This window comes from Ovis aries, chromosome 11 (genome assembly GCF_016772045.2).
Source record: "Ovis aries strain OAR_USU_Benz2616 breed Rambouillet chromosome 11, ARS-UI_Ramb_v3.0, whole genome shotgun sequence".
Classification (NCBI taxonomy): Eukaryota; Metazoa; Chordata; class Mammalia; order Artiodactyla; family Bovidae; genus Ovis; species Ovis aries.
Genome location: NC_056064.1, coordinates 51,752,741 through 51,769,910, shown reverse-complemented (window position 1 = coordinate 51,769,910; position 17,170 = coordinate 51,752,741). Strand labels below are relative to the sequence as shown.

Genomic DNA, 17,170 nt, shown 5'->3' with positions numbered 1-17,170 from the left:
AAAGCAAGACCTGGCAGACAGCCAGACCTCAAAAGAGGAAAGAATTGGGTTGTCTTGTGAGAGCTGGGCCCTGGTTACCCAAACAGGAAGTCTCGTGAACAGCCGGGTGCTAGAGGAACTTCGGGTTTCAGGGTGGGGGGGGCCAGTGGAGAAGGTGGGTGGGGGGCTGCTCTCTTCAGCCAGGAGAAGGAGAGCTGAGCTACAGCGCTCTGGGGTCCAAAAAAAGAAGAGCAAACAGGGGGTTATCACTGCTGGGAGAAGATGAGAGCCCGAGGGCACCCTGGCTGGTCTTTGGGGCCTTGGGCACCAGCCCCTCTTCTGGCATCCGCTCCATAATCTCTGGAAAACCGCCCAGCCTCCCATGCGGAGGCGGAGACCACAGAGCTAGCCTGGGCTGCTCCGGGGTACAGGGTCAGAACCCGGGTCAGGAGAGGAGTGTGAATGCTGGTGCCGATACCTCCAGACCCTCCAGTGGGCGGGGCCGCCTCTGCCTGCCTCTCCAAGGAGCTGACCACAAACAGTCTGGGGCCAGCAAAGAAATGAGACGGGGACTGAATGGAAATGGGGGCTGCAGGGCACTGGGAATTAGCACTGGGCGTTTCTGGGAGAGCCAACCGGCGGCGATGGAGGGCAGTACCCGGGGTGCCAGCGGGTCAACACTTACCGAGGATCAGCAGCACGTTCCGGGGGCGCGCCCAATGCACACAACAGAGACCCACGGAGATCAGCAGCACCCAGCAGACCTGCCCAGAGCTTCGCATGGTGGCGGCTCCAGCCTGACCCCCCACCCCGGCTCCCGGCCCCGCGGTCACGCGGGCACCAGGGCCGCCCCGCCCCGCCCTCGGTCACGTGTACACAAGGCCCGCCCAGACCCCGCCCCCGCTCCTGCTCCCCCTCCCTCTCCGGTTTCTGCAGACCCGCTGCGGAGACCACGGGAAACCCGGAGCTGCAGAGACAACGGGAGATCCGGAGCAGTGGCGTCCGGTGAGTGCGCGGCGGACGGCGGCGGGGCCTGGGACCGGGACCAGGGGAGCGAGCCGCCCGGGTACCGGCCGAGATCGCTGGTGGGCTGCCGAGTCGGGGGGAGAAGTGGGGTCCGAGAGTGCGGGCGCCTCCCGCGGGGACCCCGCTCCCACCCACTTCATCCCTACCCACTTCATCCCCACCAGGTCCCCTACACCCTCCGTCTTGCTGGGGCTAGCAGGCCACAGACGGTCAGCCGGCGTGGAATCCCCACGCCTTAGACCCCAGCGTCCGGGGCAAGAGGCTTTGGGGGTGGGAGGCAGGTTGTGTCCGTAACATCCTCGCGGGGACCGGGAGTAGGGGGTGTGCTGAGACGGGCTTTGCGCTCCAGGGGCGCCAGAGAATGCGCGACCCGAATTAGTGGGGGACCCGCTGACGTTCGTTCAGAACCGACTAGAATACTTAGGGCGCCACTAAAGATGAAACGCCACAGGTGGGGGTTGGGGTGAGGCGCAGCCTTGGGATGGGAGCCCCCCCCACTACAGCGCCGCAGTCTGCCGTAGTGGGTGGAGCCTTCCATGGTGCGCACTTGGAAAATCTCAGGACGCTCGCACGTCCAGTCACCCTCCCACTCGCCGGACAGCTATGGCTGTCACCGTGGACGTGCTTTTCTCTGCACTGCTCCCCGTTAAATTTCCAGGGAGAGGGGGAAATAAAAAAGGAAATAAATTTGCCTGGAAAGTGAAACCTTGAGTTTCATTAGTATTTAGGCTTCTCATTGAGATATTTTTTCCCCCCCCTGGGCCACAGTTGATGGCAGAAGGGAAGGCACCTAGGGTCTGGGCAGGTGGGGTTCAGGGAGAGCAGTCGGTGAGGAGTAGGCACTGCGCCTTCGATTGGAGGCTCCTCTACCTAAGGTGTTAGTTTCCTGTCTCAGATCTGCAAGGTGTGGGGGAGATTTAACCCGTCTGGCTCCACCCCCCTACGTGGGAGTAAACCAATGACGCATCTCTTGATGTCTCTGGGCAACCCCCTCCCCCCTTATTGCTGGGTTTTCTGAAGCCCAGACACTGATTGCTGGTCTGTGTCCTACCTCCGCTCCAGACATGTCGCCTCCTATGTCTCCTATGAAACCACCCAAGGGCTTTGCCCCTATGTCCTGCTGCTGGTCCACTGAGACCATGCAGAAGTGGCTGCCTTTCCTGGGCTGGCTGCCTGACTACACCTGGTACGCCCTGAAGATGGACTTCATCGCTGGGATCTCAGTCGGGCTCACAGTCATTCCCCAGGCGCTGGCCTATGCCGAGGTGGCTGGACTCCCTCCCCAGGTGAGATGGCTGCCCCTGCTGCCCCCCACCTCCTTTCCCCTCAGCCTGACCCCACTCCAGACCTTACTGCTCGTCCAGGAGCAGAGTAGAAATGCATAGTATCCCCTCCAGACAAGGGGGCACCCTGGGCTCCAGTCCAACAAAGCCTTATTTTATAACCTAGAGCATGTGATGGCCTTTGGGCAGACACATGCCCCTGTAACCATTCTTGTCACAGTTGTCACACACAGGCACCAAGCTAGTTCTGGATGGCCTGATGGGGCCAGTGAGATGACTCACCCTGGCTTTAAGAACCTTTTCTCAGACTCTCGGACTCAGACATAAGAACACTAGGCCCCAGGTGGGTGTGGGTAGAAAAGAGGCCCCTAATCACTGTAGGTTCACAACCTTGGGTAACAGAGGGTAAGCATTTTGCCCTGCCTGTATACACTGCTGTGCCCAGAATACACAACAGACAACACAGATTCCTCTGCTCAGTCAGGTACGCCAGGGACCCATCGGGGTGTGCCATGAGCCTCCTGGGTATTCATTGCTCTCTCTGCCCAACAGTACGGCCTCTACTCTGCCTTCATGGGATGCTTCGTATATTTCTTTCTGGGCACCTCCCGAGATGTGACTCTGGGCCCCACGGCCATCATGTCCCTCCTGGTCTCCTTCTACACCTTCCACGAGCCTGCGTACGCTGTGCTGCTGGCTTTTCTGTCGGGCTGCATCCAGTTAGGCATGGGGTTCCTGCGCTTAGGTAAGATTCTCAGGCTTTCCTGCCATGAGGGTGGGGGGCTACGGTTCTCCTCCTGGGGATGCCATGTCTTCTGCAGTTCCTTCTTTGTATTTCAAGGGCTATCCATGTGTGTGTGTGTGTCTCTGTGGGTGTGTGTGTCTGTGTGTCTCTGTGTCTCTGTGTGTGTGTGTGTGTGTGTCTAAGGAAGGATGACTCTCAGCCCTTCCCTATTATGCTCAGCCAGGACACTTGGAGAAGTGCCCAGGGGCTCAGTCCATAGTCTCCCTTGCTCTCCAAACCAGCCCAAACAGGGCATGCCCTCCACTAGTCTTTAGCTCCAGTCCAGCCCTCACCTCTCCCAGCCCACGCTGAGCCAGTAGGGCTGGGACCAGCGTGGTGTTCCCTCTTGGCTATGCAGGGCTCCTGCTGGACTTCATCTCCTGTCCCGTCATTAAAGGTTTCACCTCGGCTGCTGCCATCATCATCGGCTTCGGGCAGATCAAGGTAGGCACACTAGTTGGCCCTGGGGCACCTACCGGCTAACAGGACTGAGGCTGTGTCCTGATACGTGTGGGCCTGTCAAACTCCTGCTCTTTGAGGGTCCAGAGCCTGTGGTGCTGACCGAGTCTCCATTAATAAAACCGTCCTTTGGGGGAGATCTTGAATGATGGCCAAGTTCTACCACAGGTAATTTGGGGAACCAGTAATGGCAGCCCCACACTTGTCAGAGTTTTCATGCCTAAGTGCTTGGTTCACCTCACAGAGTTCTGCAGCCTCAAATATACACTCAGCCAGCAGGTCTTCACAGGTCACAAGCATACTGCCAAAATTTTGACAAGCAGATTGCTCCCCCAAGCTAATTTAGCTAGGTGATATCATTTTTATGTCTCCCCACCCCCAACTTCTCATTCAGTGTTTTCAACTATCATGTTCCTTTATGTTTCCATTTAAATGTCTGTGGCAAGTATTAGAATCAGTAATCATTGGTCATCTGAGGATATCATTTGTTCTCCTTCCACTGGGTTCTGAGTGCCTGGAGGGCAGGGACTGTTTTGTTTCCAATGTGGCTGTCCCGAGCTGTGCTGAGCAGAATGAAACTGAGCTGAATTGTAGAGATTCAGGGCAACAGACACGTGCACACACCAGGCTCTCCATGGTATGATTCCCACAGTCAGGCTCCGCTTCAGCCTGGCTGGTGACAGTCTTCAAGGATGGAGGCCAAGTAAGAAAGTGAGAACACAAAGCCCCAGAGGGGTACATGTGAGAGAGACTAGGGTAGCTGACCCATTTGGGTGTGGGACTGAATGCACCCTGCATTTAGTTCTCACGAGTCCTCTGGGAGGTAAGCTTATCATTATCTCCATTTATAGGGGAGGAAACAGCCTAGAACAATGTGGGTAAATTCAAAGAATAGATTATGTACACACATATGTCAGGGTAAGCTTGGCAAATGCTGTTTCGTGGGATGCTGTGTCCTTTATTCTGGAAACATTATCCTTCATTTTTAGAGTCAAGAATGTTCTTTTCTTCATAACACAGTGAGAGGGTAGCTGCTTTACGCATTCCTATTCGACAACCCTAGGCCCTGTCTTCAAAACCTTGACTACGTCATGACAGCCCTCTGAGAGCCTTTAGGCTGGGTGGGGTGGGGTTCCTCTTGACCTGCCCAAACAGGAGTCCCCTGCCCAGGACAGAGACCCCTCTCTGTGTCTGCCCTCCTCAGTGTCCTTCCCCTTCAATGGCTGTGTGCACAGCGGGTTTTGGGGTCCTTGGAGACTGACCACCGGAGATTGGGGAGTCTGGCTTCGACTGCCCCTTCTGATCCCAGCCAGATAAAGAACTAGAGCACAGAGCGGCGCCCCTTCTCCCTGACGAGGACTGCTGATTTGGTGGGGGCCCTGCGGCGCCACCCGCGCAGTTCTGCCTGCCTGCGCAGATTTTTCCTTCCGGTAGGGGGCGGTGCCCGGCGGGCAGGCCTCCGAGTGACGGACGCGGTCTCGGGCCAATGGCGGCGGGGCCTGTACTGTGGCGGGCGGGCCGCTAGGTGATGGACGAGGCCGCCGGCTCAGGCAGCCGGGTCTGCGCTGGGGGGTTGGGGCCCCAGGACTCCGGACCCTGGACTCTTAACCAGGGCACTTGTTGAACCAGTTTCCTTGGCTTGAGGTCGCCTATGCTGATTTTCCTAGGACAGGAAAATAATTTGCAAAGCCCTGAAACACGTGAACATTGTGACATGCCCTCTGCATCCCCTCTCCCTTGGGGAGGGATAACTTTCATCTGCCCATGGGGGGCTTTGGGAATGGACTTAGATAAGCCCGGTAGAGCCAGCAAGTGTTTTCCCTCAGGAAGGGCACTTGGGGGTAGGGGACTCCAGTTTTAGAACGGTATTACCATGCTGCAAGGGAGAGGCCTCAGGGTTTATGTTGCAGAAGGTTGTCTAACCACAATCTCTGTTTGAACAGAATCTGCTGGGACTGCAGCACATCCCCAGGCAGTTTTTCCTGCAAGTGTATTACACTTTCCACAACATCGGAGAGACCAGGTACCCGGGCGGCTGAGTTTCTCCCCCCTGTATTAGGAAGCTCTTCCTTGTACACCCCCTCCCCGTCCCCTCCCCATTTCCACTCCCAGGTGGCATTTATTCCACTCCTCTGGGGCCCTGCTGCTTAAACAGGGGCCCCATGTGCAGTACCATTGGCATCACCTGGCAGCTGGTAAGATATACACACTCTGGCCAGCCCAGACCTGCTGAACCGATCAGGTTGACAAGAGCCCCAGGTGATTGGCCAGCATATTGATTGAAGCTTGAGAAGCTCTGCTCCAGTCAGTCCAGTGCCCCGGTCAGCATGACCCCATGCGGGGCTTTCTCAGATGGTCGAAGTAAGAAGAGACCACAAAAGGGAAGGGCACGCAGTCTGTCGCTTAAAGAATTCATAGTTCAGCCAAGAGGAGGACGTAGGGCAGGGAGAGGCTGAGGCCAGCAGATACGCAGGTGCCCAAGGGGTGGACGGCAGGTAGAGGCCGTTCCCTCAGCAAGTGCCTCCCTCAGATGGAGCTGCATCTCCCAGAGGGCCAGTGAGTTAAAGGAACAAATAGGAGATGCTCTTGGCCACAGGTCAGGACCCCTCTCTGACTGGAGAGGCAAGAGGAAGAAATGACCTGGAGGGAGCTGTAGGGGGCGCTACTTGGAGGGAATCGGGGAGAAACCCTGTGATCCTCGTCGTCTTCCCATCTGCTGCTGAGGTTCGCGGCCCATAGGATATAGCTGGTGGGGGTCACAGAGGGCAGTGGAAATGGAGATGGCCGGGTCAGAAGTGAGTCTTCTGGAACCAGCGAGGCATTTGTAGCCCAGAGAGCTACAAACTGAAACTGTGAGTGGTAGTGCACCTCCCACTGTGATCTGGCCCTCAACCCCTAGGGCCTGCATACCTACTAAGTTTTGAATAAAGATTTGACGTGGAATAGGGACACAGATTTCTTAGGAAAACGCAAAAAGAGCATTCAAGAGAGAAAACATTCCGGCAGCCAAAGGCCAGAAGGCCAGCGCTGTCGGTGGGGTTGGGCGGTGACCAGTGTCTGTCTGCAGGGTGGGCGATGCAGTGCTGGGGTTGGTCTGCATGGTGCTGCTGCTGGTGCTGAAGCTGATGCGGGACCACGTGCCTCCTGTCCATCCTGAGATGCCCACCGGAGTGCGGCTCAGCCATGGGCTGGTTTGGACTGCCACCACAGGTGAGGACGGCTTCCGGCCGAGGGAGCACTTCCACAGCTGTCTTGTATAACCTGGACTCATGTAGTCACCCCAGGAACTGGAATCCCACCTCTTGAGATCTCACGTCACTCACTAGGTGGTTCGGATATGCAGCCAGCCTGGAAACTGCTTTAACAGCAGAAGTTCTCAGCCAGGAATGACTTTGTACATCATGCCCCTGCCCCCCACCTGTGGGACTTTTGCCAATATCCAGAGACATTTTTGGTTAGCCCTGTGGGGCAAAGCTGTTGCTGGCATGTGATGGGTGGAGAGCAGGGACATCGCTAAACATCCTGCAATGTACAGTCGCTTGTGGCAAAGAATGATCTGACCGAAAACAGCAGTGTGAAGGCTGAGAAACCCTGGCAGGTCTCTGGGGGAGAAAACTAGTTCCACTGAGACAAACTGATCCCTCTGCAGTTGCGGAGGGTAAGGGCTTTCCTAATAGCCCAGTTGGTAAAGAATCCACCTGCAGTACAGGAGACCCCGGTTTGATTCCTGGGTCAGGAAGATCTGCTGGAAAAGGGATAGGCTACCCACTGCAGTATTCTTGGGCTTCTCTTGTGGCTCATCTGGAAAGAATCTGCCTGCAATGTGGGAGACCTGGGTTCGATCCCTGGGTTGGGAAGATTCCCTGGAGAAGGGAAAGGCTACCCACTCCAGTATTCTGGCCTGGAGAATTCCATGGACTGTATAGTCCATGGGGTCACAAAGAGACACGACTGAGTGATTTTCACTTTTCACCTCAGAGGGTAAAGCTTTTCCTTTGGGCCTGGAATCAACCAGAGGATCTATAAAGAAAGGCTGAGATGAAAGGCTGCCAGATGAGGAGAGTTCACGAGACCATTGGCTGGTTGAAGGGCCATCTGTGGGTAGGGGGTGAGGGATGGGAGTGGGATGTCAATAGAAATCTCTCCACTGAGCTACCAGTAGGTGACACTGAGATAGAATGGCAAGTATAGCAAAGCAAGAAGTGCTGATATCAGTGGGCCTTCCCAGAGCTGAGGGGAATAGAAATCACCCCACTTGGACCTACTCCTTGGCAGCCATGAAATCCAGCCATATGTGAGAAGAAGGGGTGGCTAGATTCTTAGCCCTTGAGTCACTTCCAGATTCTCCAGCTGGTTCTTGGTCCCTAGAGTCACTCACCAGACCCTGTTCTGCAGCCTGAAGGCCATGGTTAAATGTTTAGCACTCCAGATGGGGAGGGTGGAAGAGCACTGGGTTTATAGTGGAAATTCCTGGGGACTTATCTGGTGATTCAGTGGAAACTGCAGGGCGCACAGGTACGGTTCCTAATCCGGCAGCTATGACCTTGCATGCTGCAGGGTGTGGCTGTATTCCTCCAGCCATCTATAGGTAACTTAAAAAAAAAAAAAAAAGCTGTTTAAGAAAAAAGAAAAACTCCTGGCTTCAAGTCCTAGCTTAGCCACTTGGCACTTGCATGAGTTGTTTTCAAAATTTTATGCACTTTAGTATAGTCATCTATAAGATAATGAAAACAGGTTCTGTTGTCCAAAAGTTTTACAAAGTGTGGGCTCGGAGCAGCTTGGAAACTTGTTGGAAATGCAAACTCAGGAAGCACTTCACAAACATCACTTCTTTTGATTCTCATCACAGCCTTGAGGATAGGATATTATTTTCCCTGTTTTGCCAGTGAGGGAAGTAAGGCTCTGAAAGATAAAACAGACAAACCAAATAAGACTTCTCAAGGTCACGTAGGAAGGATGAGGCAGAGTGAGGACTTGCTCCCAGGTCACTTGCCCTTTTTCCTTATCAACTGACCTAGAAGTTTATTGGTTTTATTTATCTCACGGAACTTTTGATTCTCTCTCTTCTCTCAACATGATCTCTTCGTTCTTTCATCTAGTTCATTGATTCTGCTCTGATATTTATTATTTCCTTGCATTGGCTGATCTTAAGTTTACCTTTCCTTTTCAAAATCTTAAGACAGAAGCTGAGGTCTTTGAGTCCTGCCTTCTTCTCTGATAGTGTTCAGGATAATAAATTTCCCTGTTCAGCACTGGTTTGGCTGCAGCCCACAATTTTGATAGGTTATAGTTTCACTTTCATTTAGTTCTAAATGCTTTCTAGTTTCCATTTTGGCATCTCCTTTGAATTGTGGATTATTTAAGAGTGGATTATTTCATTTCTCCTTTGAACCAGGAGCCTTTTAGGAGTTAGTTTCCAAATATTTGGTGATTTTCTAATTAGTATTTTGCTACTGATTTCTGATGTAACTCCATTATTATCAGAGAACAAATTTTTTATGTACATACATATGTAGGATTATAATTTTCTCTGGAGATGACCCTCCTTATCCTGCTAATGTCCTTCATTCTCACCGTCTATCCTAGCTCGCAACGCCCTGGTGGTCTCCTTTGCTGCCTTGGTCGCATACTCCTTCCAGGTGACCGGATACCAGCCTTTTGTTCTAACTGGGAAGACACCTGAGGGACTCCCTGATGCCCACATCCCTCCCTTCTCAGTGACCACTGCCAATGGGACAATCTCCTTCACTGAGATGGTACAGGTGGGTAGACACAGAACCCGGCCAGTTTGGCCAAGGCTGCAGTGCCCCTGGCCCTGGTTCTATCTCCTGATGCATCAGCTTAGTGACGGGCAGCTCTGACCTCAGCTCGGACTGCTGCGTCCTCAGGAAGGTGCGTCTCTGGTACAGAGACAGGTGTGAATGAATTCCTGATTAGTCACAGCCTCAAGGGACACCACGGGTATTTTTTCCGCCTTGAGCCCAGGGGTGTTTCTGCCATCATGGACGCTGGCAGAGCAGGAATTTGTTGTGTTCTGCTCTGTGTCTTGCTCCTTGCAGTGTGAGCTCACAGCCCTGCCGCTAGAGTTATGTTTGCTTCCGTCAGACATAGACAAGCCAGTGCTTGCCTTATCGGGTCACTGCCTGGTCAGACCTGTTCTGTCCTTCCCTGGAGGGTCACTCACCACCCCTCTCTCCTCTCTCAGGGAATGGGGGCCGGGCTGGTCGTGGTACCCCTGATGGGTCTCCTGGAGAGCATCGCAGTGGCCAAATCCTTTGGTAAGATGCTCACCACCCACGCCCTCCCTGGCACCTCAACCTGGAGCTCAGCCTGCCTTGCTTGCCTGCTCTCCTGCTTGCTTTTATCTGCTCTGATTTTTAAAACTTTGAATTTTTTATCCGAGTAGCACATGTTCATGTTTTTTGAAAAAAATTAGTGAAAATGGATTGTCAATGAAAAACCTCTTCCAGTAGCTGAAAATATTTGACAGTCCCCTCTCTGGACATAAAAGGTCCTGCATTGAGCCTTTGCCAGTTGAACTTTCTGTGTGTGGTGTACACCCTTCCGCTGCCAGCTAATTTCAAGCTGAATGTGGGGTCTGAACATTCAGGTCTTGTGATGAGATATGAAATAGCCACTATCCATTGTATGCATACAGCTAAGTAATTTCATTGGTCATAATGAAAGGTAGTAAAGTACATTAAGAACGGACACATTTTAAGTATTATCTTTGTTTTTAATGTAATTGATTTAATTGAAAGTTTTCATTCAGTTGGTAATAATGGCTGTATTTGACAACCTGTTAGCAAAATTCCTAAAAATTTAACAAGGTACCCTTTCCAGGTGTCTGAACACAGCTGGTCTGTCCCCTCCTCACCCTCTCAGAGGCTGGGAAATGTTAATCTACTTATGTGTTCGCTGCTCAATACTGATTCCCTCTGCCTGAGCTGGGGCTGCCAAACCCTTCACGTGTCCCCGCGTCTGTCTTAGGTCCTTGGACTTGTGCTCTGTGTTGTCCATGAGGATGACGTGCTCTTTCTGTTCTGTAACAGGGTTAAGTCTTTGTTTGGATCTAATCTGACTCTAAAGGTTAAAATTCAAGTATATGACATGTTTGTTATTATGACTACCTAAACTGTGTTTACTGCTCAGCCCAGGTTGTGCCAGGATTCTGTTTCTTTCCCTGAAGTTCCAGCATCTGGATCCTTAGACCATTCCAAGGAGACTCTAAAGCAGTTCATTCTAAGGGGTTTTCCTTTGCAAACACCAACAATCGCAAAAGACCACATTACATTTCAGTTTGCAACCTGTTCAGCTCACATCTTTCTTGTTTAATTTTTCTGATCCTTTTTTTTTTTTAATTTGGAGGGGCATATCTTAGAATCTGCATGTGACAACTGTTACTCATCTTGTTTATTACTTAGAAAACTCTCTGTTTTCAAGTCCACTGACTTCTGTGCTCATTTGCAAAGCTTGTTGCACTTTTAAATCAAGGCTTAGTAAACCATGGCCGGCTGCCCATTACCTAAGAATGGCTTTTGCGTTTTAAATGTTTGAAAAAAATATCTAAAGAAGATTAGGATTTGGGGACACTTGAAAAGTATATGAAATTCCTATTTGAGTTCACAAATAAGGGTTTATTCTAAGGTGGCCTCTTGCTCAGTTGTTTCATGGTGTGTGGCTACTTTGTGTTACAGTGGGGAGCAGAGCAGTGTGACAGAGGATGTGATCCTCAAAACCTAGAGCATTAAAAAATGCTTTTGATTAAAAAAAAGAATAAAAATGTAAAGTATTGAGGACTTCGCTGGTGGTCCAGTGGTTAAAAATCCGCCTTGCAATACAGGGGACATGAGTTCGATCCCTGGGTGGGGAACTAAGATCCCACATGCCACAGGGTAACTAAACCCACACTCTGCAACTAGAGATTCTGTGGACTGCAACAGAAGATCCCATGTGCCACAACTAAGACCTGATGTTGCCAAATAAGTAAATATTAAAACAGAACTGAAGTACTGATGGTCTGGCACTTTACCGAAAGTTTGCCAACTGCTGTCTTAAGATTCATGCTCCTCCATGGTTTCCTCCTAAATCTTCCTGCTCATCTCTCTAGGCCTCATTTGAAACTCTCTAGTCATTGTAACCTATAACAGAGAGCTTTTCGTTTAAAACATCCTTCCCTTATAAAAGCAATATATGTTGCACAAAATATTGGAAGTTCAGAAATTGATAAAGAAAAGATGAATCACTTATAATTTCCCTCACTACCCCAGTTAACTGCTGGTAACATTTCACTCTATGTCTTTCTACTCTCTTTTGTTTTTTTTTTTTTTTTTTAAACACACAGAGACACATATACCTTTGCATATACGGATATATTTTATCTGTGTTTATACCTTATATTTATGAAATATAGTGCTATAAGGAGAAACTGGTATCCTGTTTTATCGTTTCACAAACAGTTTCCCGATGATATATATCTAGTAACAATGTTTTGTCCATTCTCTTTAGCGTCTCAAAATAATTACCGAATTAACTCCAACCAGGAGCTGCTGGCTATCGGTAAGACTCAAGCAGTGGGCGCTCTGGGGGTCTGGGTGGTGGTGGTGCTGACACGCAGGGTGCACAGCTGGCCCGAGTGGGGCCCTAGACCCATCTCAGGTGGCTCAGTTTAATCGCTAGGAGTAGGGTACTGACATCTGGTGTCCAATCTGACTGAGGCTCGTTGAGCACCTGCTGTGTACCTGACCCTGAGGGCTGTGGCCTGTTCTGGGTCGAGAAACACCTGGAATGTTCCTCTTGGGCTGGGGTAGGGGCTTTCAGGGCGAGGATCAGGTGGCTCAGGAATGTGGCCAGGTAAGATCTCAGGTGAGCCTGCTGATCCTACAGGATCTTGGCTGCCTTTGCCCCACCCTGTGGATGAGTTAGGACTCAAGTTGGCCCCAGGCTTCCTGACTGGAGGTCTGTATCATGAGTGTCATCTGCGCTATCTTGAGAGCAGGCCTTGAACCTACGGACTGGCTGTGGGTTTTGCGGAACCAAGGAGACTGTGGTCATCTTTGTGAAGGCCGCTGACTGAAGGGCTGCTGACAATCCAGTGGTGATGAATGTGGTCTGATTAACTCCATTCTGAGTTCCCAGCCAGGCTCCAGGCATGGGTGTGTCCAGTACAGATTAATCAAAGGCTTCATTTTGGCTGGTCATCTCAGGAAAGGAGTGTGGCTTCGAAGGAACTCAGACCATGAGGGACCCCAGAAGGACTGGGCACTTTGGGCCTGTGCGCACTTGCCCTATTCAGCCACCGCCCCACTTCTGGGCAGTGGGATTCTTTGTTCTGTTATACACAGGAAAAGGCATATCTAACTCACATAGGCAAGGCCAGGGTCAGAACTGCTCCATCGCTGGAGGCAACCTCAGCACACTGGCAGAGATCCTGGTTTGTTTTGTCCTTCCTAGAGGGAGGGATGACCCGATACAAGGTGCCCCGCTGTGAAGAGCCTCTCCCCTCCTGTCTTCTGTTTGTTTGGTTTCTGTGTCCTTCCTTTACATCTCCTTTTCTGCTCTGTTTCATGGTCCTTCCCCTGCAAGAACCTTTTCCTTCTGTTTTCTCCCTAGGCTTAACCAACATCCTGGGCTCCCTCTTCTCCTCCTACCCGGTCACAGGCAGCTTTGGACGGTGAGTGACCACATGCTCCCTCTCTGTGTCTCCAGAGAGGTCCCAGCCTGGGACAAAAGGTCTTCTTCCGACTTGAAGAACCGGCTCCCCTGTGGGGTCCTTCCCATGTCCTGAGGCCTTTATCATGGTTCTCCCACGTCTTCTTCCCCTCGGTCAGCTCTGACAGAGTTCACACAGACGCAGGACGGGGGCGCTCCATCTGCTTCCCACCTCTTTGACTGGTTTTCTTTTACAACAGTGCACAGTGTTGCGGGCTTCCCAGGTGACAGCTAGGGGTAAAGAACCTGCCTGCCAGTGCAGGAGACGTAAGAGACATGGGTTCAATCCTGGGTCTGGAAGATCTCCTGAAGGAGGGCATGGCAGCCCACTCCAGTATTCCTTGCCTGGAGAATCCCATGGACAGAGAAGCCTCTTGGGCTACAGTCCATAGGGTCGCAAAGGGTCGGCACGACTGAAGTGACTGAGCATGCTCACACAGTGCAGTTTAACATTAAAAAGATGCCCATGCATGGAAATGTTCCTGGCATCTTGTTGCTCGAGTTAACTCCTGAAAGATAGCGGGGGCGGGAAAGACTGCAGCTCTGCCTAAAGAAGGGGCAGACTGTCAGGTGGGGTCACCATACGGACCCCCCAAAAGCAGGAGGGCAGGGTGGGAGGGAGGCCCATGGGTGGAAAGAGAAGAGGAGGCATCAGTGCCCAGCCCTCAGGCCAAGTCCTGGAACCCAACCCAACCCAGTCTGAGCACTAAACCTTCCTGACACCCCAAAGCACCATGTTGAGGGGGTGCAGGGCGTGTGGCCTGACCTCCCACATCTCAACCTCTCTGTCTGTAGAGTCATGACAGGCCTGTCTGCCTCAGAAAATTATTTAGGGAGTTTAAAGAAAATCTCTGGTCACTTGGTAGGTGTTATACTAGCATTCGTGAAGTAAAACCTCTAACCAGTTTTCAAGTTAATTTTTTGTATGCTCTTGTTGGCATAACTGGGTTGCAAACCTGTTTAGTTAAGGTCGTATTTTGTGTCCCCTGATATCTAGCACAATTACAGTGTTGGACATCTGGATTTACAACTAGGCCTGTCTCAGACATGCTGATCTGTGATTTGGGGTTCAGAAGGCCCAGGAGTCCCCCTTGGTGAGAGGACCCAGTGCACCAGTGTCTTAAGTCTCTCCACTAGGTGGTGACGTTGCTGAGGGCTCCCGTTTCCCCCACCCCCACCCCTCCCACCATGGGAGCCCCCGTTCCTGGAGACTAGCCATAGCTGTGTGGACCTCCACTGCTCTCCCGATCCAACTGACAGCCACTAATGGGTTTCTCTCACCTTCCAGGACGGCTGTGAATGCCCAGTCGGGAGTGTGCACCCCAGCGGGGGGCCTGATGACGGGTGAGCACCCCTCGAGCACACACACCGTGTTCTCCCGTGTCCATGACAGTGAGATGGGAGGAAAGGAGAGGAAGGAGCCCGGGGTGCGGGTGGCGCCCAGCTCTGTGCCCCAGAGGGGCTCCTTGCTGGGTGGGAGTCGGGGCGGCAGGGCCACAAGGTCACGGCGCCCCCACACCCCCACAGGAGCTCTGGTGCTGCTGTCGCTGGACTACCTGACCTCGCTCTTCTACTATATCCCCAAGTCTGCCCTGGCTGCCGTCATTATCATGGCTGTGGTCCCCCTGTTTGACACCAAGATCGTGAGGACACTCTGGCGAGTGAAGAGTATGTGTCTCCTATCTGTCGGCCCTGCGGTTTATCAATGATCCTGCCCCTGCTGTCGGCCGCTGCCCACAGCAGCCCAGCTGGGGCAAGGCGGGGTCTTTGGGGTGACCAGCAGGGCCCACGTCACAGCCTCCCTTCTCCACCATCATTGCAGCTCCAGGTCCCTTGAACCTGCAGTTCATTTACTATAACAAGTTTTTACTCCGTTTAGTTTCTCAAAGGAGTTGAGGGATTTACGTGACTTCTGCATCCCTTTATCCTTGGTCCCCTGAGAAGTGCCCACTGTGGCCTCGTTCCAGGGGCCGGGGGCCAGGTTGGCCAGACAGGGAGGGACTTCCTGTCTCTGACACCCTTGAGCTGGCATGGCCTGTCAGCAGCATCAGTCCCCAAGTCCTTGGGCAGGGCGGCGGGGGGGGGTGGTCCCCTGGGGGCTGCATGGGGTCCAAGACACCTTTACTCGTTACATGAAAGCCAAACATGAGGCGTCCTCATCGGAGGGCTCAGGTAGCTAGGAGCTGAGCTCGCCGAGGAGGGTCCCCCTCTCAGCTGGACCCCCTCTCTCAGGGCTGGACCTGTTGCCCCTCTGTGTGACGTTCCTGCTCTGCTTCTGGGAAGTCCAGTACGGCATCCTGGCAGGCGCCCTGGTGTCTGTGCTGATTCTCCTGCACTCCGTGGCCAGACCCAAAATACAGGTAGCCCATCTGCCTCCCTGAGGGGGCCCCACCGGCCTCAGGGGGCCCAGTGGGGTGAAGTATGCCATGGGGTGTACCCCTTGATCCCACTGTCTTACACTTTGGCTCTCGGCGTGGTTGTAGCCTGAGGTACTGCCAAGTGACCTTTCACCTGGTGGATGGTGTGACCTTCCTGCATTAACCGCACGCTGTTCTCCTGTGGTGCATGGGGCTGTGGGTGGGGCCATGGGTGAGGGCTCCCGCCAGCTCTGCACTCTGCATCCACCCTAAGCCTGGCAGAGCTGCCCTGTTGAATTGGCCTCTGGGGCTCACTGGCTTTCCCCTGCTGTCCCCAGGTGTCAGAGGGTCCAATGCTAGTCCTGCAGCCGGCGAGTGGCCTGCACTTCCCTGCAATTGAGACCCTCCGAGAGGCATTGCTGAGCCGGGCTCTGGAAAGTACGTGGCCACGTGGGCTGTGGTCATCCCCAGCTCCCCACCACCTTCTCTGCACCCAGCCTGGCTCCTGCTGAACCCCAGATCCTGCCCTCGACTGTCAGGAAGGAGCTTGCCTGCCCTTGGGTCCAGGGGCTCTCGCATTTCAGAGTTGTGTCCAGTGAAACCCCCACCCCCGCTGTCTGCATGCATTAAGGGTGGCAGGTCCCCACCATGTGTCCCTAAGGGCACACTGCTTCTGGGAGTTGATATTTAGGGGAGAAAGGGGCTTGTTTGTCTGCCCAGTGAAGGAAACAGTTGCTGCTGTCCCCAAATAGCTAATGGCTCGGGTCCTTGTCCTTTCCCTTTCCCATTCACACTGGGGAGGTGCTCCTGATGGCCTCGCATGGCCCCAGGCCCCTGGCCAGGGCCTCCTGTGGTGGCCTGCACGTGGTGTGACCTCTCCTCTCCCCCCAGCATCCCCGCCGCGCTCCGTGGCCTTGGACTGCACCCACATCTGCAGCATCGACTACACGGTGGTGCTGGGGCTTGGGGAGCTCCTGGAGGACTTCCACAAGCGGGGTGCCACCCTTGCCCTCATCGGCCTGCAGGTGAGTGTTGGCACCTGCTCTGGAAGTAGCCTGGTGAGGGCTGTGTTGTCACCTTCCCCATGTCAAGATGAGGCTACCGAGGCTCAAAGAAGCTGAGTGACTTGCCCAGCGACACACAGTGAGGAAGGCAGCTGGTCTCCTGTCTCGTGGCCTCAGGCTGCAGAGCTCTGCTCGCACTTCCGTTATAACCAGTGCTTGCAGAGCACTCGTCTTGTTGTCCCCCAGAGAGGATTCCCTTAAGACACGGCCCTCTCGCGGAGCTGTGAGGCAGCCCGTGGCGTGGTGTGCTGGGGCGGCAGCGCTCCCACCTGGAGTCAGCGCTCGTCTGCCCCGCAGGTCCCTGTCCTCCGTGTCCTGCTGTCTGCTGACCTGAAGGGAGTCCTGTACTTCTGCACCCTGGAAGAAGCAGGTGAGTGCAGCCAGTCAGCACAGAGCCCAACTGCCCATGCCTTGGGGGCCAGGACAACAGGACTACAACCCTGGGAGACGGGGGTCAGGGCTGGAGTCTGAGAGTGGGGCACACTCCGACGAGGGTGAGACAGTGGG

General features: G+C 53.3%; 1 protein-coding gene and 1 long non-coding RNA gene across 2 annotated transcripts in view; one reads left to right on the top strand and one right to left on the bottom strand.

The window, feature by feature from the left end:
- Nucleotides 1-519: 519 nt before the first annotated feature.
- The window catches only part of SLC26A11 (solute carrier family 26 member 11), an 18,110-nt gene continuing 1,459 nt past the window's right edge, over nt 520-17,170 (top strand). The window contains exons 1-16 of the mRNA XM_027974246.3: nt 520-984; nt 2,068-2,291; nt 2,841-3,033; nt 3,431-3,516; nt 5,475-5,554; nt 6,599-6,741; nt 9,118-9,293; nt 9,737-9,809; nt 12,040-12,090; nt 13,144-13,204; nt 14,531-14,586; nt 14,770-14,910; nt 15,475-15,602; nt 15,938-16,037; nt 16,491-16,624; nt 16,961-17,033. Coding sequence (XP_027830047.2) covers nt 540-984; nt 2,068-2,291; nt 2,841-3,033; nt 3,431-3,516; nt 5,475-5,554; nt 6,599-6,741; nt 9,118-9,293; nt 9,737-9,809; nt 12,040-12,090; nt 13,144-13,204; nt 14,531-14,586; nt 14,770-14,910; nt 15,475-15,602; nt 15,938-16,037; nt 16,491-16,624; nt 16,961-17,033 — 2,164 coding nt within the window. The 5' untranslated portion in view covers nt 520-539. The remainder of the gene's footprint in view (nt 985-2,067; nt 2,292-2,840; nt 3,034-3,430; nt 3,517-5,474; nt 5,555-6,598; nt 6,742-9,117; nt 9,294-9,736; nt 9,810-12,039; nt 12,091-13,143; nt 13,205-14,530; nt 14,587-14,769; nt 14,911-15,474; nt 15,603-15,937; nt 16,038-16,490; nt 16,625-16,960; nt 17,034-17,170) is intronic.
- The window catches only part of LOC132657439 (uncharacterized), a 26,962-nt gene continuing 14,782 nt past the window's right edge, over nt 4,991-17,170 (bottom strand). The window contains exon 2 of the long non-coding RNA XR_009595627.1: nt 4,991-8,433. This is a non-coding gene — a long non-coding RNA (uncharacterized LOC132657439). The remainder of the gene's footprint in view (nt 8,434-17,170) is intronic.